A 21,405-nucleotide genomic window follows, 5' to 3' on the forward strand; every position below is an offset into this window, starting at 1 on the left:
AAAATTCTTGAAAACCCGGAAGCTTCCCTAACCCTTTACTCTGTCGCCCCCCAGGCCCCGTTTCCTTACCCCTTTGTGGCCACACTGAGCCTCCCCTGTCCCCCATCCTTGCATCCTGCCTCACTGATTCCTATGGTTGATGAGCAACATCACAGGCAGAATGCTTCTGTCCCTAAGTCCCTGCTGCTTTCCCCAGTGTGTCCCAGGTCCTGCCTGTACCTGCATTATTGCACTTAACCGCCTTGGTAATTTGCTCCATCAAAATTATTTTTCATTTGTGTGTCAGCACCTCAGAATCGTTAGACATGTATAGGTTCCCTCCATCGTACATACCACCATTACTGTGTTCCCACAACAGTGGCCCAGATGTTGTGTCAAATAGACCCATAGAGATGTTACCTCCTCTCTGTCTGCTTACCAGCTGTACAAAGCACTGAATGCTACCCTGCCGTCTTCCCCATAACAAAGCTGAGACTCAGAGAGACGGTCTCATTTGTTGAGGGTGATATAGTTAAGAAGGCAGCCACCCTGGGGTCTTCGCAGCCCTTGCTGCTGCCCTACTTTGTCCTTTATCTAGCTGACAGAATGTTAGAGGTAGAAAATACCGGGAAAGGAGCTGGAGAGAGGGAGAGCTCAGTGGGAAGGCATTTGTCCGGGATGCACGAAGCTCTGAGCTCAACCTCCAGCACACATTCAAAAGATATCTAGTGAGACCCACAACAGTGTGGTCTTTATCTCTCTGTAGTATCCTACAAGCAGGCACCATGTCTTATTTCCTGATGAACTCCTGGTTCTCTGTGCTCAGTGAAGATAGTGTTACTATCTGCTGATGGGACAGAATCAAAGCTGAGTTTCCTAAGACTGGCTGATCTCTCTACCACTGCCTCTTTGGGCAATCTGGTGGCCTTACAGGTTTGAATATCTCCCCAGCCCCACCCGCCACATTTCCCTGTGAACCTAGGATTGCTGTTAGGTCTTAGGTGGCTAGTAGTTTGTTCTCTGCCCATTGGTGCTTAGGTAGTCTCGTGGCCCCTAGAGTGCTTTCTTTTTTCTTTTCTTTTTCTTTTTTAAAGATTTATTTATTTATTATATGTAAGTACACTGTAGCTGTCTTCAGACACTCCAGAAGAGGGCGCCAGATCTTGTTAGGGATGGTTGTGAGCCACCATGTGGTTGCTGGGAATTGAACTCAGGACCTTCAGAAGAGCAGTCGGGTGCTCTTACCCGCTGAGCCATCTCACCAGCCCTAGAGTGCTTTCAAAGATCTTCCAGGACATTCATGTGAAGACACCCACTCCACGTACCAGTGCCCTCCTGTGCCAGCAGTAATTGGGAAGGAAGTATGGTCTCTGCCACCCTGTTCTGATTAAGAACATTTGCTTCCTTCAGACCCTGTCTTCCAGAAACTTCTCATGCTGGGTTTTGGTTTTCTAGGATTCTGTACTGTCAACATCCCCTCTCCCCACAAATGTCCCCCCAATGACACTACAACAATGACCCTTCAAGTCTCATGTCCCCTTACCCTCTCTCCCTCTGCTCCTGTATCTGGCAGAGTCCTCAGACGACTCCTATGTGTCCGCTGGGGAAGAGCCCCTGGAGGCACCCGTGTTTGAGATCCCTCTGCAGAATATGGTGGTGGCGCCAGGAGCTGACGTGCTACTTAAGTGTATCATCACCGCCAACCCCCCACCCCAAGGTGAGCTACAGGGAGGGCTGGAGGCTGGCGGGTTGTGGTGGCAAGCATGTGGTGTGGGGACAGGATAGGTCTCCTGGAATCCTCTTGTGGGGAAGGGGAGAATTGTCCGTCCATGGGGCTGCTCTGGCTCTGGTGTATTCTGGAAGATTGTCCCCTACCTCCCCAGCTCAGAAGTGTGGTGGCCGAGCTTCTGGAGTGAGGGCAGGTTCCTCAAAATTCCCCCAAGGGAAGATGACTGAAGATGTACTTTGTTGGCAGGGTGCTTGCCTAGCATACACAAGGTTCTGAGTTTGCCCTACAGTACTGCGTGATACGGTGGAGCATCCTTGATACCAGCTACACAGTGAGCCTGGGCTACATAAAACCCTGTCTCACTTAAAAAATTATTTTAAAAAAGTATTGAAGCCAGGCAGTGGTGGTGCACACCTTTAATCCCAGAACTTGGGAGGCAGAGGCAGGCAGATTTCTGAGTTCGAGGCCAGCCTGGTCTACAGAGCGAGTTCCAGGACAGTCAGAACTACACAGAGAAACACTGTCTTGAAAGAATAAGCTATGTTCCTGTGGAGTGGGGGTAAGGATGAGAGCTCCCAGAAGTCCCTTTGTGGCCATAGCAAGCTGGTTCTTCCTCCTTCCCCACAGTGTCCTGGAAAAAGGATGGGTCCATGTTGCACAGCGAGGGTCGTCTTCTCATCCGGGCTGAAGGTGAACGGCACACACTGCTGCTCAGAGAGGCCCAGGCTGCCGATGCTGGGAGCTACACAGCCACTGCCACCAACGAACTGGGCCAAGCTACCTGTGCTTCTTCACTGGCTGTGAGACCTGGTAGGGAGCCTTCTGGAGTAGGTCCTGGTTGGGGTGGGCTGTGGATTCTTCCTGGTCAATGTGAAAGTATGGGTTCCGAGTCTTGGCTTCCCAGTGTGCACAATCTTCCTTTGTTCTGGGTCCGACTCTCGGGAGGAAGCAGTTTGAGTGATCCTAGTCTCAGGACAGGGGTACGCTCATCCAGAAAAATCCATGACATTGGCCAAACTCATCTTTGAACATCCTAAAGAGCAGTGATTCTCTGCCTTCCTGATGTTGCCACCCTTTAATACACCTCATGATGTGATGACGCTGCCGATATTATTTTTGTTGCCACTTCATAACTGTAATTTGCTACTGTGATGAATCATAATGTAAATAGCTGTGCTCTCTGGTGGTCAAACGGGAGCCCTGTAAAAGAGTCATTTAGACCCCAAAGGAGCTGAGACACACAGGTTGAGAACCACTGCTATAATGATCTCTCCGAACAGGGTTTGGTGGAAAGGCCAATTGTCTTTGAGTCTATGAGAAAAACAATGATTCATTTCAAAGGATTTAAGAGGCACCAAGAGCTTCTGAGATCCATTTCTTCCCAGAACAAGAAGAAAATAGAAAGTAACAAAGAATCCAAGTGCCCCCACCGTACAGAGGCAGCAGAGAGAATACACTCAGTGTCTCAGTGTCAGCCGTGCTGAGGTTGTCCTGTCTGTTCTTTGCCCTCACTTGGTACCAGACTACTTACTCCTTTGAGTTGCAGCCCAGTGTCTCTCAGGTTCAGGCAGGGCTAGAGCAGAATCTATGAGCATGGCAGTTCTGCTCATTTAGGTGGTTCCGTCTAACAATGTGCTGATCTTGGGGTGGTGGGGTGGGAATGGACAGGGTGTTGAAGCAGGAAAAGATAATGGTGAAACCCACAGATGTTCCCAAATGGATGTTTCCAGTGGGTGTCCAAAGTCTCTGGAAGCCAGAGCTCAGAGAACAGTGTTCTGGGATGCATCAGGGCCCTGGAGGAGGCTGGGAGTCAGTATGTCCCGTGCTCTGCCTTTCTTTCATTCAGTGTTGCAGAGACAAGCTCGGAGCCCAAGCATGCACATGCCAGAGCTTCAGCCCTTAACACATTCCCAGTTTGGGAGTTCTTGGTGGGCTCTGGTATCAGCCTTTGGGCTGTGTCAGCTCCTTTGGTGGCATGTCTGGCTTGTGATCTTTGTCCTTCATTCCACATCCCTCCCTGGAGCTGTCTGAGGCTCTCTTCTCACACTCCCACTACGCTGAATCATGCCCACCCGTCCACTTCCTGCCTCCATCCTTCCATCATCTCTGGGATCTGGCCTCTGACTCAGCTCCCAGCTCTCCTAGGGGCCCCAGGCCTGGCTCCAGAACTCCAGTCAATACCTGGCTTGGGCTGAGAGCTGGCAAGGGGCGGGGTATGAGGTGCCCCAAATCCTGGCTGGTGGCCACCTGGGAGCCATTTAAGGTTTGGAAAGCAGCTTGGGGCACGGCAGCTGTCAGCACTTGACTGGGAGTTCTGTGCTTGCCACGTTGAACCTCCCGAGCTTCGGTTCCCTCATTTGTAAACCAGAGATAATTATACCGTCCTCACGGATGGAAGCAAATGTGCGAATGAGCGTTATGAACTGTAAAGCTGTAGACAAATGTTAGTTGTTAGCGTTTGAGGGTGCTGCCGTGCACACGAGCTCGGCTTTCCTTGAGGATCTGGAAAGAGCTATGTCCTTCCCTGCCCTTCTTTTCATACTCTCTGTGCCTTGGGGATTCCACTCCTGTTCTTCCAGAGCCCTCCATCTAGACCCTCTGTGCCCTCCAGGCCCTGGGTCCTCATCTCATCACGGCATCTCTGTGCCTGCTTTGTTCTGGGCAGCCAGAAAATGTTCATTATGACAGGCTATACCAAGCATCACAGCAGGCCCCATAAGTCAGACTGGCTCCAGGGCCCAAGAGGCTGGCTGGCAGGTCCAGACTCTGCACTGGTTGTGGAGCAAGCTGACTTTCTTACCCTACAAGGCACTGTTTGGTCTAGAGTGGTTGGATGGAGGCCACAGGGCCCAGGGAGTAGCTGGAGAAGGCAGAACCAGTGGTGGCAAAGACTTTGGCAATAGAGAGGGTCCCCGACCAGGTGTCCATCAGTTGTGATGATGGGGTTGTCCAGCTGTGGGGGTACAGGGAGTACGTGGAGGGAAATGGCACTGTCTTGTGGGAAGAGAACTCTATTGAGCTACTGACTGCCTCCCGACCCTTACACCCAGGGCCATGGAAACCAGTCTGGGTGCTGGGTGCTCAGTGTGCTTCAGGGGTAGCCACCCCATCAGGGCCTGCTTTGGAAAACCCACAGGTGTCAATTCTTGGTTGGGAATAACAGTAACCAGGACCAGGCAACTAGAGAATTCAGCCATTGGCCTAGGAAGGCAGCCTTGCCCTAACCCTGAGTCAGTCTCACTCACTGAATAACCCTAAGTGGGGGATAGACAGAGGGGGGTCTCTGGAGTGTGATGTGAGTGACTAACCCAAGTGAAGCTTCTGATAGCTGCCATATCTGTCCCACAAGCCTCCGTTGAGTACCTACTAATGCCAGGCACCCTGTCTTTGAACGTTTGCTTCTGTTTAGAGTGCCATGTACCTTTTTCGTTGTTGTTGTTGTTCCCAAATCTTTTCATGTCTCTTTCCTCAGGCTCTAGTGAGTCCTGTATGTGTTCGTGGTGTGTGCATCTGGATGGATAGAGATATAGATGTGTGTTGCCCGTGCATGTGATACTCCTATTTTTCAGATATGATTTGTAGCCAGGCCAGGCGCTCAGCCTGGGAATCTGCCTGCGAATGCTATTAGCAATAAGTGATATAGTAATGGAAATTGCTTATTCAAGTAACAAATTAGTTTGAGTCTGGGATAAAAGTAACAGCTTTTTGGTGTTTGCTGAGTCCGTCCTATGGTAACATTTGAACCAGCTCTCACCTAAGTAACATTTAACCAACTCTCTGAAGTAGCTTCTGTCATTGTGCCCCTGTCACTCACTAATGCGGTAATGGAGACTAGGGAGTGTTAGCAAAGTGTTCCAGGGCACATCGCTGACCACCACACCTTCACATGACCAGGGAAGTGTTCTGTGTCTGTACTGCACCTCGTGGTACACCAGTCACATCCAGCATCCAGCATTTAAAGTGTGGATAGTCCCATTAGGAGCTTCAGTGTTTGCGCAATGTCACTTTATCTGTCGTACTTGTTAATGGTCTCAGCTGCTAGTTTCCCTCATCTCAGTTAGGATGTTGAGCTAGGGCTGAGCATCCCTAACCACTGCACTGCACAGTCTCCTTCCCTGCTACTCTGAAGACACTGGGGCTAAGGTATTCCCTGAGATTGTGAGGAGTGCATTGCCCAGGCCTCTATGAGTAGCCAGATTTGGGGAGGAGTCTCTGTCTCCTCTCCTGATTCTCCATCTCTGTCCTGTGTTGCCCTAGTCCTGTTTCCTGATGCTCTTGGGTCCTTTCCACTGTAAACTCTGACAGGAGGCAGAGGAGGGAGGCTCAGAGTGCTTCATCATCCATCCCATTGCCTGCTTGCCTCACGTGTTTGATTGAACAGAGCCATGGCCTTGCACTATGCCTTAAAACTGTCCTCATTTCCTTTTCCTTTTTGTCCTCTCTCTCTCTCTCTCTCTCTCTCTCTCTCTCTCTCATTCTTCTTCCTCCTCTTCCTTCTTTTGGTCTATCATGTAAGCATCACCTTAATAAATGAGTGATGTACTCAGTAAGATTAGCGAGGTTCTAAGAGGATGGAGAATTGCCCTTCAAAATTTGGGCCAGGAGAGTGCATTCATCATGACTTATCTTAGTCTTATATTTAAGATTTCCATTATCTTGTTAGGAAAGAGACTATTTATTGGGCAATGTGAATGCAAAAGGTAAAGAAGAAAAATGTGCCACCAACCTCTACCCTCTTCTCTTGGCCTGGGTCCTAGGCCACCAAATGCATGGTTTCAGGTTCCTCCTTAGCAAAGACAGTGACCACTGAGAGAACACCACACAGCCCCTGTTATCCATTTCACTGGGATCTGGACATTTGAGAAAGCAGAGTACCATGGTCTTCTCAGCCAGACTCACCCCTCCCTCCCTGTCCCAACTGTCAGCATCAGGGGTATCTGTGGGCCGACTCCCTAAGGCTGCCACTTAGAATGGAGCTTATCTGTCACCCAGAAGAATTTAGTATGGATACAAACAGCTTACTTGACCCTGAACAATCCAACATAGTCATATGTGAGAAATTCAACACTTACCCGACTGGGTCAGGCTGACCAAATGAAATTCTCACCATCATTTCATACATTTAGAACTAAACTTGAAATATTCTCAGCAGTGTTTCTTCTTGCCCCAGGAAGTTCTGGGGAGATGGCCAAGCCAACACACTGAGACAAGTTCCACCTCCAAGCCCAGTCCTCCTTTCCTGTCACTTCCCTGGTGATCATAGTGGTAGCCATTTCAAAAAGGGCCTGGGAGGGGCCTACCAAGGCAGCACATATGGAGGGCAAAGGTAAATGCCTGGACACATGGAAGTGCTAGCTAATCCCCAGCCCATTCTCCCTTCCTCACAAACCATATAGGGCTCCCTTTGGCCTTCAGAGCAAAGGCCAGCCCTTCAGTGGGCCTCCACCTTCCAGACAAATAGAGCATAGGTCTTTCTGGGTGGTGGCAGGTATCAAGAGATTCCTGGTCTGACATGGTTCTCTCTCTCTCTCTCTCTCTCTCTCAGATATGGCTTCTGTGTGTAGCCCTGGCAGTCCTAGAACTCACACCATAGACCAGGCTAGCCTGGAACTCACAGAGTTCTGCCTGCCTCTGCCTCTCAAGTGCTGGGATTAAAGGTGTGTGACACCATGGCCCTGTTGCCCCTTTCTTAGTTTGTCACCCATGTCCATTCCTAAACAGTCTGCAGGCCTCTGAGCCTATACTTTCTACCTCACATAGTTTGTTTGCCTTAGTTTCTCTAAAGCAAGCTCTAATTTAAATACCACATCTTCCCTCATTCCCAGAGCCAAGAGTCACCTGTATGTATGACCCTTATTGGCTCCTCCCTGGCCACTCAGCCTCTGTCCTGCTCACCATTATATATTGTATATTAATATATGTTATATATTATAGTGTCTTTCTTATCAAGTCAAAGTCCCCTGACTACACAACTGTCTTTTCCACACCTTGGTCCTCGAAGCCATGCTTGGAGACACTGCTAGATGGATTGAGGGCTGTGTGGGCCACAGAACTTGGGGATGATTGGAGAGGAATAAGGGAAGCATTGTCCAGGGAGTTCAAGCCATGAGCACTCCCTGAGTAGCCTGTGGATGCTAAGGAGGACACACAGTAATAAGGCTGTGTCTGAGAGGGGAGGTTGAGATGGCAGCAGAAACCATAGGCCATAGAGATGTGGTTCCATGAGCCCTCAAAAGCACCAGCACACACACACACACACACACACACACACACACACACACACACACACACGAGAATGCAATAGATAACCTGGTGACCCAAACCTGTAATCCTAACTACTGTGGAGGCTGAGATCATAACTTGCCAGAGATACAGAGTCAGTTCAAGACCACCCTAGGCAACTAAAGAGATCTTGTTTCAGACTAAGAAAAAGAGGCCTAGCAAGGCCCTACATTCAATCCCCCAGAAACAAATGACTCAGACAGCCCAAGTCCAGACTGTAAATCAGAGACTACAGGGGACCATAGCCCAAAGAACTCTCTAGGTGATTCCTGTGCTCAGAAAACTTTGAAACCCAATCAACCAAGCTGGGCAGTGGTGTCACATGCTTTTAATCCCAGTACTCAGGAGGCAGAGGCAGGCAGATCTCTGAGTTCAAGTCCAGCCTGGTTTACTGATTGAGTCAAGGCTGCCCAGAGATACCCTGTCTCAAAAAACTAACAAGCAAAATACAAAAACAAAAACCAAAAATAACAAGAAGCCCAACCATATAAGAAGCATTTTGAAAAAAACAAATGTTTGAAATCGCTGGCATGGGGTTAAAGATCTAGCTCAAAGTGGGAAGCTGGCTGCTGTCATTGGAATCACAAGGGCTGTCGAACCAGACTTATGGATTTACAGCCCTGCTCTGAAGTTGAATGGCCAAGAGCTGTGAGATTCAGTGAAATCACCTCTTAGAGTTCCCATCCTCCCATGAAGATTTGCCTAGGTCTCAAAACTTCCATGTGCCTAGGGATCTCTAGAGTGCTTTTGAAGAAAAAAATTACAGTGTTCGACTCCTCACTTTAGAAAATCAATTCTGTAGGCTGGATAAGGTCTAAGAATCTGTATTTCAAAACAAGCCCCAAGTGGTACCCGTGTGGGTGGTTCAAGCATCACGCACACAGTTCTGGTGTAGATGGCCTTGGGTGATGCTATCCGTGTGCTAGAAACTGGGTGTCTGTCGTGAAGAGACTACAGACAGCTGGGATGTCAGGCTTGACTGGATATACTGGCCTGGGGGAAATTCCTGCTTGTGGGCTGTCTAATGCCAGTTCTTATTGAATGATACTGGCCTGAAAGAACTGTCCAAAGGGCAGCTAGATGAATAGAGTCAGCTCATGGAGAGCTGGGTCAAATGTAATGAAGTGGTCCTTTAATGGGAAGGTTTGGGATCAAAAGAACACTGCCCTTGCTGGTGTTATCTCCCACAGTGAAATCTGGGTTTGTAGATGGATCAGGCTTGGGATGTTACAAAAAAATGGCTACAAAGTTGCTTTAGCCCATGCGGTCTGCAGGGCTTGGGATTCTACAGCTTGGTGGTGTACTTTGGGGTTATGGCTGGAACAGAGGCCACTTCTTTTTCTCAGAGAGGCATTCCATTGGAGCTTGAGCCTGCAGCCTGACAAGCAATCTCGCCAAGACTCTTGACCTAGGCTTGCTGCTGATTGGCTGGCTAGCACCTAGGTTCTATTTCCCTGCTGGCCACCAGGGGTCTCTGAAGCAAACATAGACCTTTGGCAATTCGAGTTAAATGTTTGCCCCGCCCTCCTTTCCTTAGCCTGGGAGCTTGCCTCAGCACTGTCCAGCCTGGAGGTGACCCTGGAGCCAGGAATCTAAACTCTGTAGAGGGAAAGGAGTCCCCTCTTCCAAGGGCTGTGCCTATGACCTCAGTATCAGCTGGTGGCCACGCCCCCGGCCACAAATGCCATTCGGATTTCTCTCTCCTCCCCAACCTTGAGACTGCCAGCCTGAAAGTGGGCTGTCCTCTTGGCCCCCACACTTCTTCATCACTGGCAGTGCTGGGGAACACAGGTCATAGCTTGGGAATGTGGCCCTGGGTGGAGAGAGGGGATCAAGGAGGGAGAGAGATTTGTGGCCTCTGCTCAACACCTCTGCTTCTATTATTCTTCCTGAGCCCCTTCCCTACCCACTGGGTGCAAACGGAAGCTGGGGAGGAGCGACCATTGGGGAGGAGCGGCCCACACTTCCCTAGCTTTGAGCCCTGGTGGGCTGAGGGGTGAGGGGCAGTTTGCCAGCAGAAATTCAGTAGAACCCATGGTTGAGCAGGGTGCAGGCCTGTGTCCTGAAGTACCTGCTCTCCTGAACTTGTCTAGGGCAGGACCTGGGAGTCTGCAGCCATGGGCTCAGTTTCCTTAGGTTGGCAGGGGACAAATCTGGAAAGGAGGGTCAAGCCCTGACAGTTCTTTGGTTCTCTGTGTCTGAAAAAGCTGGTTGTGGCCTATTTGGGGGTTTAAGGCTGGCTAGTTATGTATTCCTAGGTCAGGATTCTTCTTGGTTTGGGCAAAGCATGGCGCTTGCTGTGCTGTATGGGTCAACACTTCTGGCCCAGGCAAGGATATTAAATGCCGCAGTGCAGTGCCACCCCTTAGACCCCTCTGAGGACCGGGGTCCCCACACCTGTAGTCTAGGCGCTACTGATGGGTTCAGCTCTTGTCAGTGTCCCAAGCTGTAAGGAGAGGAAAGGCAGACAGCTAGCTGCTTGGAATGATCAGAGTCTAAATTCAGCTGGTCTGGGCTCCGCCCCTCCCCCGTTCCTATTCCACCACTCCAGGGGCTGCTCTCTGTGGTCTCAGCAGGCACCACCTTCCCAGCCAGCGCCTGCCTGCTGCCCAGCCTCTTGCTGGCCACCCCCACCTCCTCCTTCCCCCGCTCCTAGGCTCACTTCCCCTCCCCCCAGGGCTGGCTCAGTGCGGGGCCTCAGCTGGGTCAGCGAGTGAGTGGGGCTGGCCAGGCTGATCGCCTGTTCCCTGGGGAGCTAAGGCCAGTGGGCAGTGGGCAAGAGGGCCTGGTGCCAGGGCAGAGACTTAAGGAAGGTGCAGGCCGGGGTTCGTGTGCAAAGCCTCAGGGTGAGTTGGGGTGCAGTACTGCTGGGGGCTTGGGGTTGGAGAACCAGGAGGAGGGGCCAGGGGGCTGTGGCAGATTCATGTCTGTATTTGGCAGTCGGATAAGCGCCAGCTCAGCGAAGCTGGGCCCCTGGCCAGTTGTAGGGGAGAGCTTCAGGGCCCTGGGGACACCCCTCCCCCAAGGCAGACTCAGGTGTCCCCTTCCTCTTTTCCTAGGCTGAACCACTCTTTTCTATGGATGATCTAACTCTGCTTTTCCATTGCCTGAGAATCTGGGGTTCATGCTGTAGGGTGGGGCCAACAGGTGCCCCTGGGGAAGCTGAGAAGGGAGAGGGGGATGGGCTGCCTAGACACTGACGCCTCATTGGCTCGGGACAGAGGTCAGGATGGGGCTTGCATGAGGTGTATGCTGCCCTTCCGTGCCAGGCCCAGCTCACCTAAGAAACCAGTGCTTCACCCTGCTGTGGTGGGGATCCCAGAGGTTCCTGCTACCTCTTTGGAGCTTCATGCTAGTAACATAGATTAACTGCTTGAGTAGAATTCAGGATTGCCTCTAAAGCCATCAGTGGCTCTTCTGCTGGCCACACCGTTTGCTCCAGGCTATTCTCTGTAGACTAACATGAGGATAGGCTTTGGCAGGCCTTGACAGAGGAGGAATCGGTCTCAGGGAGAGGAAGTGGTCATGGTCATGAGGAGATGAAGTCAGAGCTGGGCCTGCAGGAACTACTTCACCTTTGCAGTGTGCTCAGCTGGCTCTCTTCATCCTTTCCCTTGATCCTCTCATCTCTCTTCCAGGCGGCTCCACATCCCCTTTCAGCAGCCCCATCACCTCTGATGAGGAGTACCTGAGCCCCCCAGAGGAGTTCCCAGAGCCTGGGGAGACCTGGCCCCGAACCCCTACCATGAAGCTCAGTCCCAGCCAGGATCATGATTCCTCCGACTCTTCTTCCAAGGCACCCCCAACGTTCAAGGTCAGACCCCTAAGGCTGATATCCAGTCTTCTGTGGACACCATTCCTATGTGTACCTCTTATTCTTGAGGCTACTCTTAAGCATTACATGTAACAGAACCTTGCCCCGTTAACCCTTGTGACCTGGAGACAGCCACAGACTGGTGTGGAAGAGACCTCTGTCTCAGGTCCCCCAGTTCTCAGCAGCTGGAGCTATGCTCTGTCACCCCTGATGCTTTGGCATTCTCCTTCAGGTCTCACTCATGGACCAATCGGTGAGAGAAGGTCAAGATGTCATTATGAGCATCCGTGTGCAGGGAGAGCCCAAGCCTGTGGTTTCCTGGTAAGTAACAACCCCCTACACCACTCACCAGTGACACACACACACACACACACACACACCCCCGCCAACCCACCCCTGCCTCCGCCGTCACTCCCCAAGCTAAGCCGGCTTTGGTAGAAGGGAGCTGAATTTTAGAGCGCTTCCCTGGGGATCCCATCTCAGTCATAGCAGCATCACCCTGCCTGTCCGGGATGTTGCTGGAGCAATGAGTGGTTTCATGTCTATCAGCTTTGAATGACACCTCTTGCCCTGTAAGTAGGCTGGTCATCTTTACACCATCAGCTGATGCTGGGTGGTTTTCGAAGCCAAGCCATTCCTGTAGCCAGCCTGTGGTAGACCCAGCCCCCACACACTGTTTCTGAGCTGGACCATTCTTCAGCATGTCATTGTCCCCGCCTCTACACTGGTTTGGGTTCTGGTTTTCACTTTTAATTGATTATGTGGTCGCCAGTGTAATTATATATTTTTTTTAAAGATCGTTCTTCATACCCCTTTAGCGAGTGGGAATCTATGTTTCTGTTACAAATAAGTGGAAGTAAGATATGGGGACCTTTAAGAACTATTTAGAGGTGAAGCAGGTTCTGAGATGGGAGAGATCCAAGTTGAGCAGGGGTAAACCTGGCTTTGGATCCCTGGGGTGCATTGATCAGCCATATAGACTTAGGAAGCCAGTTGGGAGGGGAGAAGGCAGCACTGTGCCTGCCACCCCATAAGGGCTTCAGGCTCTGGCTTTGTCTCTTTGACAGGCTGAGGAATCGACAGCCCGTGCGCCCAGACCAGCGGCGCTTTGCAGAGGAGGCCGAGGGTGGGCTCTGCCGCTTGAGGATCCTGGCTGCTGAACGGGGCGATGCTGGTTTCTACACATGCAAGGCGGTCAACGAATATGGCGCTCGGCAGTGCGAGGCCCGCCTGGAGGTCCGAGGTGAGAGGCCTTCCTCCACTCTTCCCCTACTGACAGCTCACATACAACCTCAGTTATAGGATGCCACACTGAACAGGCCATGGAGGTCCCCTGGTCCCGCTGCTTATATTGTAGTTGGCTAAATTGAAGAAATTCCAGAGAAAGGAAGTGACTTGTCCAAGATCACACAGAAAATAATTCCATGCTCATCTGACTCCCCAACTTGCTTTCCCCACGTTCCATCACGATAACTCCTGGCAGTAGCTGGAAGCCCTGCATCCTACAGCCATGCACCTTCTTCCCACACCCTTTACCTTTACCACGCTCTGTGCCGCCTGTTCGTTCTTCACCGACCCTCTTACCCTCCTTTTGTGCCCCGCCCCTCCCCCACTCTCCCTACACATTTGATTGTTGTGCAGAAACTGTGGTGGTTGGGGTAGCACTGGGGAGTGGCTGGTTGCTGGACCCGTTCGGAGGGACCCTGAGGGTACCATCATCATGGAACACTGGAGGGACATCAGGGGGGCCAGGGTTTACAGAGTCCTGAAGGATGGAGAGCTGGGGACATACAGCAGGGTTCTCGGGCAGCAGGAGTCACAGGATCTATCTAGGCTGCCCCTTGGAGGCTGCTGGGTCACTCCTTCAGAGTCTGGTCATCCGTTTGACCTTCCCTTCTATGTGAATAGGGTTAGGAACATCTCCTCTGCCCTTTATCCCACCATTGTCCTTCCCTGCCCCTCACTGGGCACTGTTCCTTCATGCCTGGCAAAGGCCAGCTCTAGGGGCTTCCCAAGGTACTGCTAAGCTCCCGCTAGAGCCCAGAACTCCAGTCCTAGCTCCTCTGCCAGGTTTTGCCTGCCTCACTGTCCCCCATTCCTCTTGTTGCTATGGTTGCCACCTCTTTGAGCTCTAAATTCTTAAGCCTCTACCTTCTCTGGGGTTGGGTTCTGCCTCGCTTCTCTGTGTTAACCTGTGTCTTGGTGCTCCTCTCTCTTTGGGATTCCTTCCAGCATTCCTTAGGTTTTGGGGTGCTCCTAATGGCTATGAGTACTTCTCCCCTTTGTTGCTCAGGGTCTCTACCTGAGGAACACCAGGGACCAGGCTAATCACTGGCCCTTTTATCCAAGTGCTGATTTATGGGGAGCCAAAAGTGACCACTGTAGAGGCAGCTTCATATCCAAAGGGGTCCTAGCGAGGTCTGTGGTGTGTGTGCACGTGGTGCGTGCTTGTGTGTGTGTGTGTGTGTGTGTGTGTGTGTGTGTGTGTGTGCACGTGTGCTGCACTAACCTGCCGCTTGCTGACTGAGGTTTTTGTCTGTACACAGGCGAGTGAGCTCAGGGGGCCACCTGCGCTGCCCCCGCTACCCTCCGAGCTGCACCCCTGTCTCAGGCACCTCTCGGACCTCGCTGTGTTTCACTGCCTCCTGCCCACAGACCCAGCCGGCTCGCCGGCCCGGACTTAGCCCATGCTCCCCTTCCCTCCCTAGCCCATACAGCACCCTGGGGTAACCCACCGGGCCCCTGTGGATCCTCCCTCCCCAAGTGGATATGTGGCTGTGCAGACCAGGAGGCCCCCAGAAGGACTGAGTGTTGGGAAGGGATGGCCATGAGGGGTGCCAAGCTCCCTCGGTCTCCCCATAGGGAGCATCCAGCGAGTGCATGTGCTATGCTGCTACAGGCCACTGTCTGTCTATCTGTTTGTCCGTCTGTGTGTCTGTGACAGTCAGGGAAGAAAGCCTTTGAGCTGAGGTGGGCTAAGACAGAATAAGATGACAGAGCACAGCATCCATGAGATGCAGGGGTTCAGAGGGGTCAGGTACAGTGGATATGAGGCTCTCTGGGAAGGGGCAGGGCACTGACCATTTCAGAAATGGGTTTTAAATGGCACAACATTTTTTATTCCACAAGAGACCAAAAGCTAGAGGTCTAGGGTTAAGCCCTAGCTGCTGGCAAGATTAGGACCAAGTGGGGTACCCTTCTTTACAGACACATCCGACACGCGCTGTCTGAGAATGAGAGAGGTAGCCAGGCTGAACACAGGAGCAGGGTCATAGTGGAGGTGGAGATTTGGAAACACTATTTCGTAGCTCAAATAAAGTCCAGTTTGTACCCAGCTAGTGTGCTGTGTCTTCTTTTGCCGCCGCCGCCGCCACCACCGTTGTTGCCACCATCGGTCCGGATCCCCTCCCTCAATTCCAATTCACATCACATCACTTCTCCCTCCCGGGGGTCCAACATGGGTTCCCATCTCAGAGCCAGATCTAGGGGGCTCCTTGCTATCTTGCCTGGGGCGGATGGGCTTTCCCAGTCTCCAGAGGAACCAAATGCATCTCTTTCTCTGTATCTGTCTGTCTCTCTGTGTGTGTGTATGCGTGTGTCTTCCTCGCCCTGTGTGTCTCTGCTGTCTGTGCCCCCTGTGGCTGCCTTCCCCTCAGCACACCCTGAAAGCCGGTCCCTGGCCGTGCTGGCCCCCCTGCAGGACGTGGACGTGGGGGCCGGGGAGATGGCGCTGTTTGAGTGCCTGGTGGCAGGTCCAGCTGACGTCGAGGTGGACTGGCTGTGCCGGGGCCGCCTGCTGCAGCCTGCGCTGCTCAAATGCAAGATGCATTTTGATGGCCGCAAGTGCAAGCTGCTGCTCACCTCTGTGCACGAGGACGACAGTGGTGTCTACACCTGCAAGCTGAGCACAGCCAAAGGTAAGACTCACTCAGGTGCTAGGGCTACTGTGGTCCCCAGGGCTGGGGAGGGGACTGGAGGAGCCGGGTACAGAATAGGTGTCCAGGAAATAGAACGCTAACGGCTAGGGCCAGGAGATAGTATGGGCTTCTGGCCCCCCAAACAATGAGCACTTACGAGTACTGGTTCTCAACCTTCCTAATGCTGTGACCCTTTAATACAGTTCCTCATGTTGTGCTGACCCCCCCCCCCATAAATTTATTTTGTCACTACTTTATAACTGTAATTTTGCTACTATTGTGAATCATAATATAGATAGCTGATATGCAGACTATCTGATGTGTAACCCCTGTGAAAGGGCCATTGGACCCCAAGGGGGTTGTGACCGACAGGTTGAGAACCTCTGACTTAGAATGATACCTGGGACAGAAATGCTCCTAGGTTCCTTGTTCCCAAGACAGAGCAAATCCACTGAGCTATAACAAACAAACCTGACTCGGGCATCTCCGTTCTTGCCCTGCAAGCTGACAAGCCCGTGTCTTTGGATAAGTCACTTCCCCTGTGTGAGCTTTATTGTATCCCTCTGTGAATGGGGATGGTGCTAATACCTACCAGGCAGGAGGGATTGGCAGGATTAGTGAGATCACCTCTACAGAGAACAAAGCCCTGTACAAGTCAAAGGCTGGCAACTCAGGATGCCAGCTGCTGTTACTATCAATGGCATTGCTGGCCTGATCCTGTTCTCTGTGAAGAGCAGAAATGAGGACACCTGCCTCTGGAGTAGGGGTATAGAGTGGGACCAAGAGGCACCTGCTCTGGGTGACAGGTAGGACAGAGTGTGGACAGCATGAACCAGACACAGAGAAAAGTCTGGGTAGTGGGCTTATCTTTACAAACCTCAGAGTCAAGCTAAGTTTCATCTTGAATGAATATGATATGGTAAAAGCTTCATCAGGTCCTGTGCTATAATGTCCCCAGCCCACCTTGGCACGCTGCTGTCCATCCTTGTTGACCCCCTGCCTCTTAGGAAGAAGGCCTGGCCTATGAATCTTGTCCAGCTGCCTCAGCCCTCACGCTGAGTCTTTGTAGGGCTCAGTTCAAGCTCCCAAGGCTGGACCTGTGAGATTAGGCGTCTGGGCCTCCACAGCCTTGACCCAGTGCTGCCCACTTCCTCGCAGATGAACTGACCTGCAGTGCCCGGCTGACGGTTCGGCCGTCGCTGGCGCCTCTCTTCACCCGGTTGCTGGAAGATGTGGAGGTGTTGGAAGGCCGTGCTGCCCGCTTGGATTGCAAGATCAGCGGTACCCCGCCTCCCTCCGTTACCTGGACTCATTTTGGTATGGTTCACCACTCTGAATATACTGAGAAAACATCATGGGTGTGATAGGGTGTGCCCAAAGGGCAGGTCCCTCTGCCTTAGTAGATTTGCATCTATGTCCTCTGCCCCCCAGGCCACCCCGTGAATGAGGGTGACAACTTGCGGCTTCAACAGGATGGAGGTCTACACTCACTGCACATTGCCCGGGTGGGCAGTGAGGACGAAGGACTCTATGAAGTCAGTGCCACCAACACTCATGGCCAGGCCCACTGCTCCGCCCAGCTGTATGTGGAGGAGCCTCGGACAGCTGCCTCTGGCCCCAGGTACCACCTAGGACCCCAGGCGCTGCCTGAGGTGCCTCTGGGGGACCCTTACCCTGAGCCAGGAGGGTATAGCTGTGCACATCTGGGTAGCCATGTGGTTCTTGCAGCTCGAAGCTGGAGAAGATGCCATCTATCCCTGAGGAGCCGGAGCACGGAGATCTAGAGAGGCTGTCTATTCCTGACTTCCTACGGCCACTGCAAGATCTGGAAGTGGGACTAGCTAAGGAGGCCATGCTGGAGTGCCAAGTGACCGGCCTGCCCTATCCCACCATCAGCTGGTTCCACAATGGCCACCGCATTCAAAGCAGTGACGACCGACGCATGACACAGTGTATGTGACCAGGAAGGGACCCAGCAACCTCTTGGCTTTTTGAATCCTCCCCCTAGGACTCCCTCCAGGTCTTCTATTCGTAGTCTGGTTTGAGGTGGAAGGGCCTGGGGAACAGAGCCTTTCGGGGCCCTGAGGTCAGCCTGTCCCTTCTTGAGTCCACACAGTGCCATCTGCTGAGTCACCCGCAGTGGCTGTGTTAGCATTTACTGGGCAGGCGGCATAGCCTGCTGCTGACCGACATGGGGACTGCAAGCAGGTTGCAGAATCCAGGGTGCCTTTCCTCATTTTTTAACTGTGCTGTGATCAGAGTGAAACCAGCTAAATGTACAGATACACACACACACACACACACACACACACACTGCCGCCACTGCCACCACCACCCCAAAGCAGGGCCTGGTAGATCGCAAGCGGTCAGCAAATGATGAATCTTATTACAGTTTTTATTGCCACTACTCTCACTGTTGATAGAGCAGAGCTGCCCCCCCCCCCCAAGCCTGAGAAATCCAGTGGAAGGGCTGGTATGTGCAGGGTCTTGCTGAAGGGAAGTCGATCCACAGTCGCTGGCCAGGAAATAGGAAAGAGAGAGTCAGGACTTGGGTTGGAGTCCTCTTGCCTGGTTATTTTCCCAAGGTAACACTACTGTGTTCTATTGTCGAAGCAACATGAATCTCATGTGAGCTCCTCCTACCTCTACTCGTGGTGGCTCTCTTCTAGAGCTGCCCCTACGAGCCCCTTAATAAGTGCTTTCTTTGTGATTCAGCCCAAGTCCTGAAGACCTGGCAGGGACAGTCTCGCCTTGCCATAGGTCTGTGAGGCAGGTACTCTGATGCCTGTCTACAGATGGGTAAACTGAGACTTAGAGAGGTCCAGACATTTCCTCGAAGGTAAGGAAGGACCTGCTGACCCAAGCCCACTTCTCAAGGCCTGCTCTTGACTCCTGACTGGGGATGTAGCTAGGTTGGCAAAGCACATTCTCGGAGGCCTGGGTGTGATCTCTACGGCTGTCTAAGCTGGGCATGGTGGCATGCACGTGTAGCGCCAGCATTTGGGAGGTAGAGAAAGGAAGATCAGACGTTCAAGGTCATTCTAAGCTACACAGTGATTTCTGGGCTGCTCTGGATTACATGAAACCTTGTCAGGAAAGGAGAGGGAAGGGAAGGGAAATGGAGGGGAGGGGAGGGGAGGGAAAAGTACGGGAGAGAGAGAAATGAAGGAAGAAAAGAGAACTAGACTGGGTTTAATCACTCACACCCCATTCTCTCAACTCCACCCTCATCCCATCCCTAGTACCAGTGCAGCAGCTGTAGCTGTCATCGCTTAGTCACAGACCTTCCCGTGTCCCCACTGGAGGCCCTGGGTAGATGTCTGTCTCAGGATCAGAGTTACCGTCTCTTCTGTGCCTGTGTCTGGGGTCACTGACAGCCTTTGGTGTTTCTGCCTCTTTAAATAGTATAGGCAGAGATAAATGAGTGGATAGCCATTCCCAGTGAGATAAGTGATAGAGGAAGGCAGTGTTTGGGGACATCCCTGGTGTGAAGGAGAACAGCACAGGCCACCACTTCTTCATGTCCTGCCCGATGACAGCATCCTTATTATTGATGGAGCAGAGTGCAAAGAAAGAGCTTTGGAATGAAATGGAACTCAAGTTCAAACCATTGCTTCATCATTTACCATACCGTGTAACCTTGGACAAGTCAATTAATGTCTCTGACCTCCTGGGTAAATGGGGATCATTTTGTAGAGTTGCTGAAAGGATTAGGGTACCTGGCATCGGATGAACGCAGAGCAGGCAACTCTTATTATAATTTATAATGTGACATATATTTGGCACTTACTGCATGCAAAGCATTGCGTTGTAAGCGGAACAAGCAGAGCTGGACAGGAGCTGTGACTCATGGATGTGAGAAGGAGAAATCTCTAAAGTCCCTGGGACCTGGTACCCAGCGATGAGCTTTAAGAGGGCTCGAGACCCAGGGAGGGCATCAGGGCACTGGAAGGGGGTGGTGGGGCCATGGCAGGATGGGCTTGATGTACCTGAACTGTGTCTTAAGGAAGGAAGCTTCAGGTAAGTTGAGAACATTCTGAAAAGGAGTATCGGGGTGAGCGAAGACTCCGAGGTGGAGCTCACGTGGCCTGTGCAGGGACCTGATGGATGGGCAGTCGGGAAGGAATGGCAGCCAGACGGTGGGATGGATACTAGAGTTTCTGCTTTAGCTGACCTCTGGTGGGCTTTCTTCAGTCTCCGCTGGAGATGAGGGACAAGCAACAGCTATTAGGCTGAGAAGAGACTGGGGGGGGGGCGTTGAATCTACCAAGAACCTGTATCAGAACGTTGACTGTAACATAACCCCTTGGAGGTACAGGAAGGAGGGAGCTGTTACAGACATACCAACATAGAGACACAGACAAACCCTATGTAAGAAGAAGGTACCAAACCGGGCGTGGTGGCACACGCCTTTAATCCCAGCACTTGGGAGGCAGAGGCAGGCAGATTTTTGAGTTCGAGGCCAGCCTGGTCTACAAAGTGAGTTCCAGGACAGTCAAGGTTACACAGAGAAACCCTGTCTCAAAAAAAACAAAAACAAAAACAAAAAACAACAACAACAAAAAAAACAAACAAACAAAAAGGGGGGGGGGAGAAGAAGGTACCAAGTGGCTAGACTTGAAATGCTGAAGCAACACGTACTAGTTTTGGCTACAGGAGGCACATGCCTCTTGGTGGCTGCCCTATCCTTTCCCCCTTTGCCCTCTCTCTGCAGTGGGTAATATCTGTATAGCCAGGCTTAAGCTGCCATGGGCTCAGCCCAGAAAGTATCCTGATCAGCCGTGTGTTGCTGTCCCTCCCCCACAGACAGGGACATACATCGCCTGGTGTTCCCAGCTGTGGGGCCTCAGCATGCTGGTGTCTATAAGAGTGTAATCGCCAACAAGCTGGGCAAAGCGGCCTGCTACGCCCATCTCTATGTCACAGGTGAGGCAAGCATCTTGTCTAGTAGCTGTGTCCACTGGCATCAACTAAGGGCGAGGCTAGGGGGAGGGGTGCCCCACTCCTGAGGGAGCAGCTGGCCTTGTCCCTGTGCCTGTGGCTGAGCCTCAAGGCTTAGCTTTCTAAGGGTTGGTGATCCTGTGGAGTTGCAAGGCTCTGAAGCACCCTCCCACCTCCTACCTCCCACCCATGGCTTTCAGATGTGGTTCCAGGCCCTCCAGATGGTGCTCCGGAAGTAGTAGCTGTGACCGGAAGGATGGTCACACTATCGTGGAACCCACCCAGGAGTCTGGACATGGCTATTGGTAGGTGAGGGTTGTACAGGTCAGAGGGTGGGGATGAGGTATGAACAAAGAAGGTTCTAGCAGGGGAACCAAAAGGCCCAGGCTTTTGAGCATACAATGGGGGACAGGAGTGGGTAGTACTCTAGAAGTGGGATCAGCAACACCTTTGCTGTTTCTCCTCTAGACCCAGATTCCCTAACATACACTGTGCAGCACCAGGTGTTGGGCTCGGACCAGTGGACGGCACTGGTCACAGGCCTGCGGGAGCCTGCGTGGGCAGCCACAGGGCTGAAGAAGGGGATCCAGCACATCTTCCGGGTCCTCAGCTCCAGTGGCAAGAGCAGCAGCAAGCCCTCAGCACCGTCGGAACCCGTGCAGCTGCTAGAGCATGGTGAGCCCGATGCTGTGTGGATGGGGATAGGCATGGGGTCAGAGATGGAGGCTCCAAGGCTACCTGGA

At 52.2% G+C, this 21,405-nt stretch overlaps 1 protein-coding gene across 31 annotated transcripts in view; it reads left to right on the top strand.

The window, feature by feature from the left end:
* Positions 1 to 21,405, top strand: part of Speg (SPEG complex locus) — a 57,024-nt gene that overhangs the window by 14,130 nt on the left and 21,489 nt on the right. For 16 of the 31 annotated variants that reach the window (XR_003947244.1, NM_007463.4, XM_030243202.1 and 13 more), the window contains 12 exons: positions 1,553 to 1,696; positions 2,336 to 2,518; positions 11,629 to 11,804; positions 12,037 to 12,125; positions 12,872 to 13,047; positions 15,461 to 15,721; positions 16,880 to 17,038; positions 17,153 to 17,342; positions 17,450 to 17,673; positions 20,528 to 20,647; positions 20,863 to 20,967; positions 21,131 to 21,337. Coding sequence is in view for 30 of the 31 variants with exons in the window: in NM_007463.4 (NP_031489.4) it covers positions 1,553 to 1,696; positions 2,336 to 2,518; positions 11,629 to 11,804; positions 12,037 to 12,125; positions 12,872 to 13,047; positions 15,461 to 15,721; positions 16,880 to 17,038; positions 17,153 to 17,342; positions 17,450 to 17,673; positions 20,528 to 20,647; positions 20,863 to 20,967; positions 21,131 to 21,337 (2,034 nt within the window). In the remaining variant the exon portion in view is untranslated. The other 15 variants (XM_011238651.2, XM_030243368.1, XM_030243402.1 and 12 more) reach the window with 6 other exon arrangements.

The sequence above is a fragment of the Mus musculus genome, chromosome 1 (assembly GCF_000001635.26).
Source record: "Mus musculus strain C57BL/6J chromosome 1, GRCm38.p6 C57BL/6J".
NCBI classification, from domain to species: domain Eukaryota; kingdom Metazoa; phylum Chordata; class Mammalia; order Rodentia; family Muridae; genus Mus; species Mus musculus.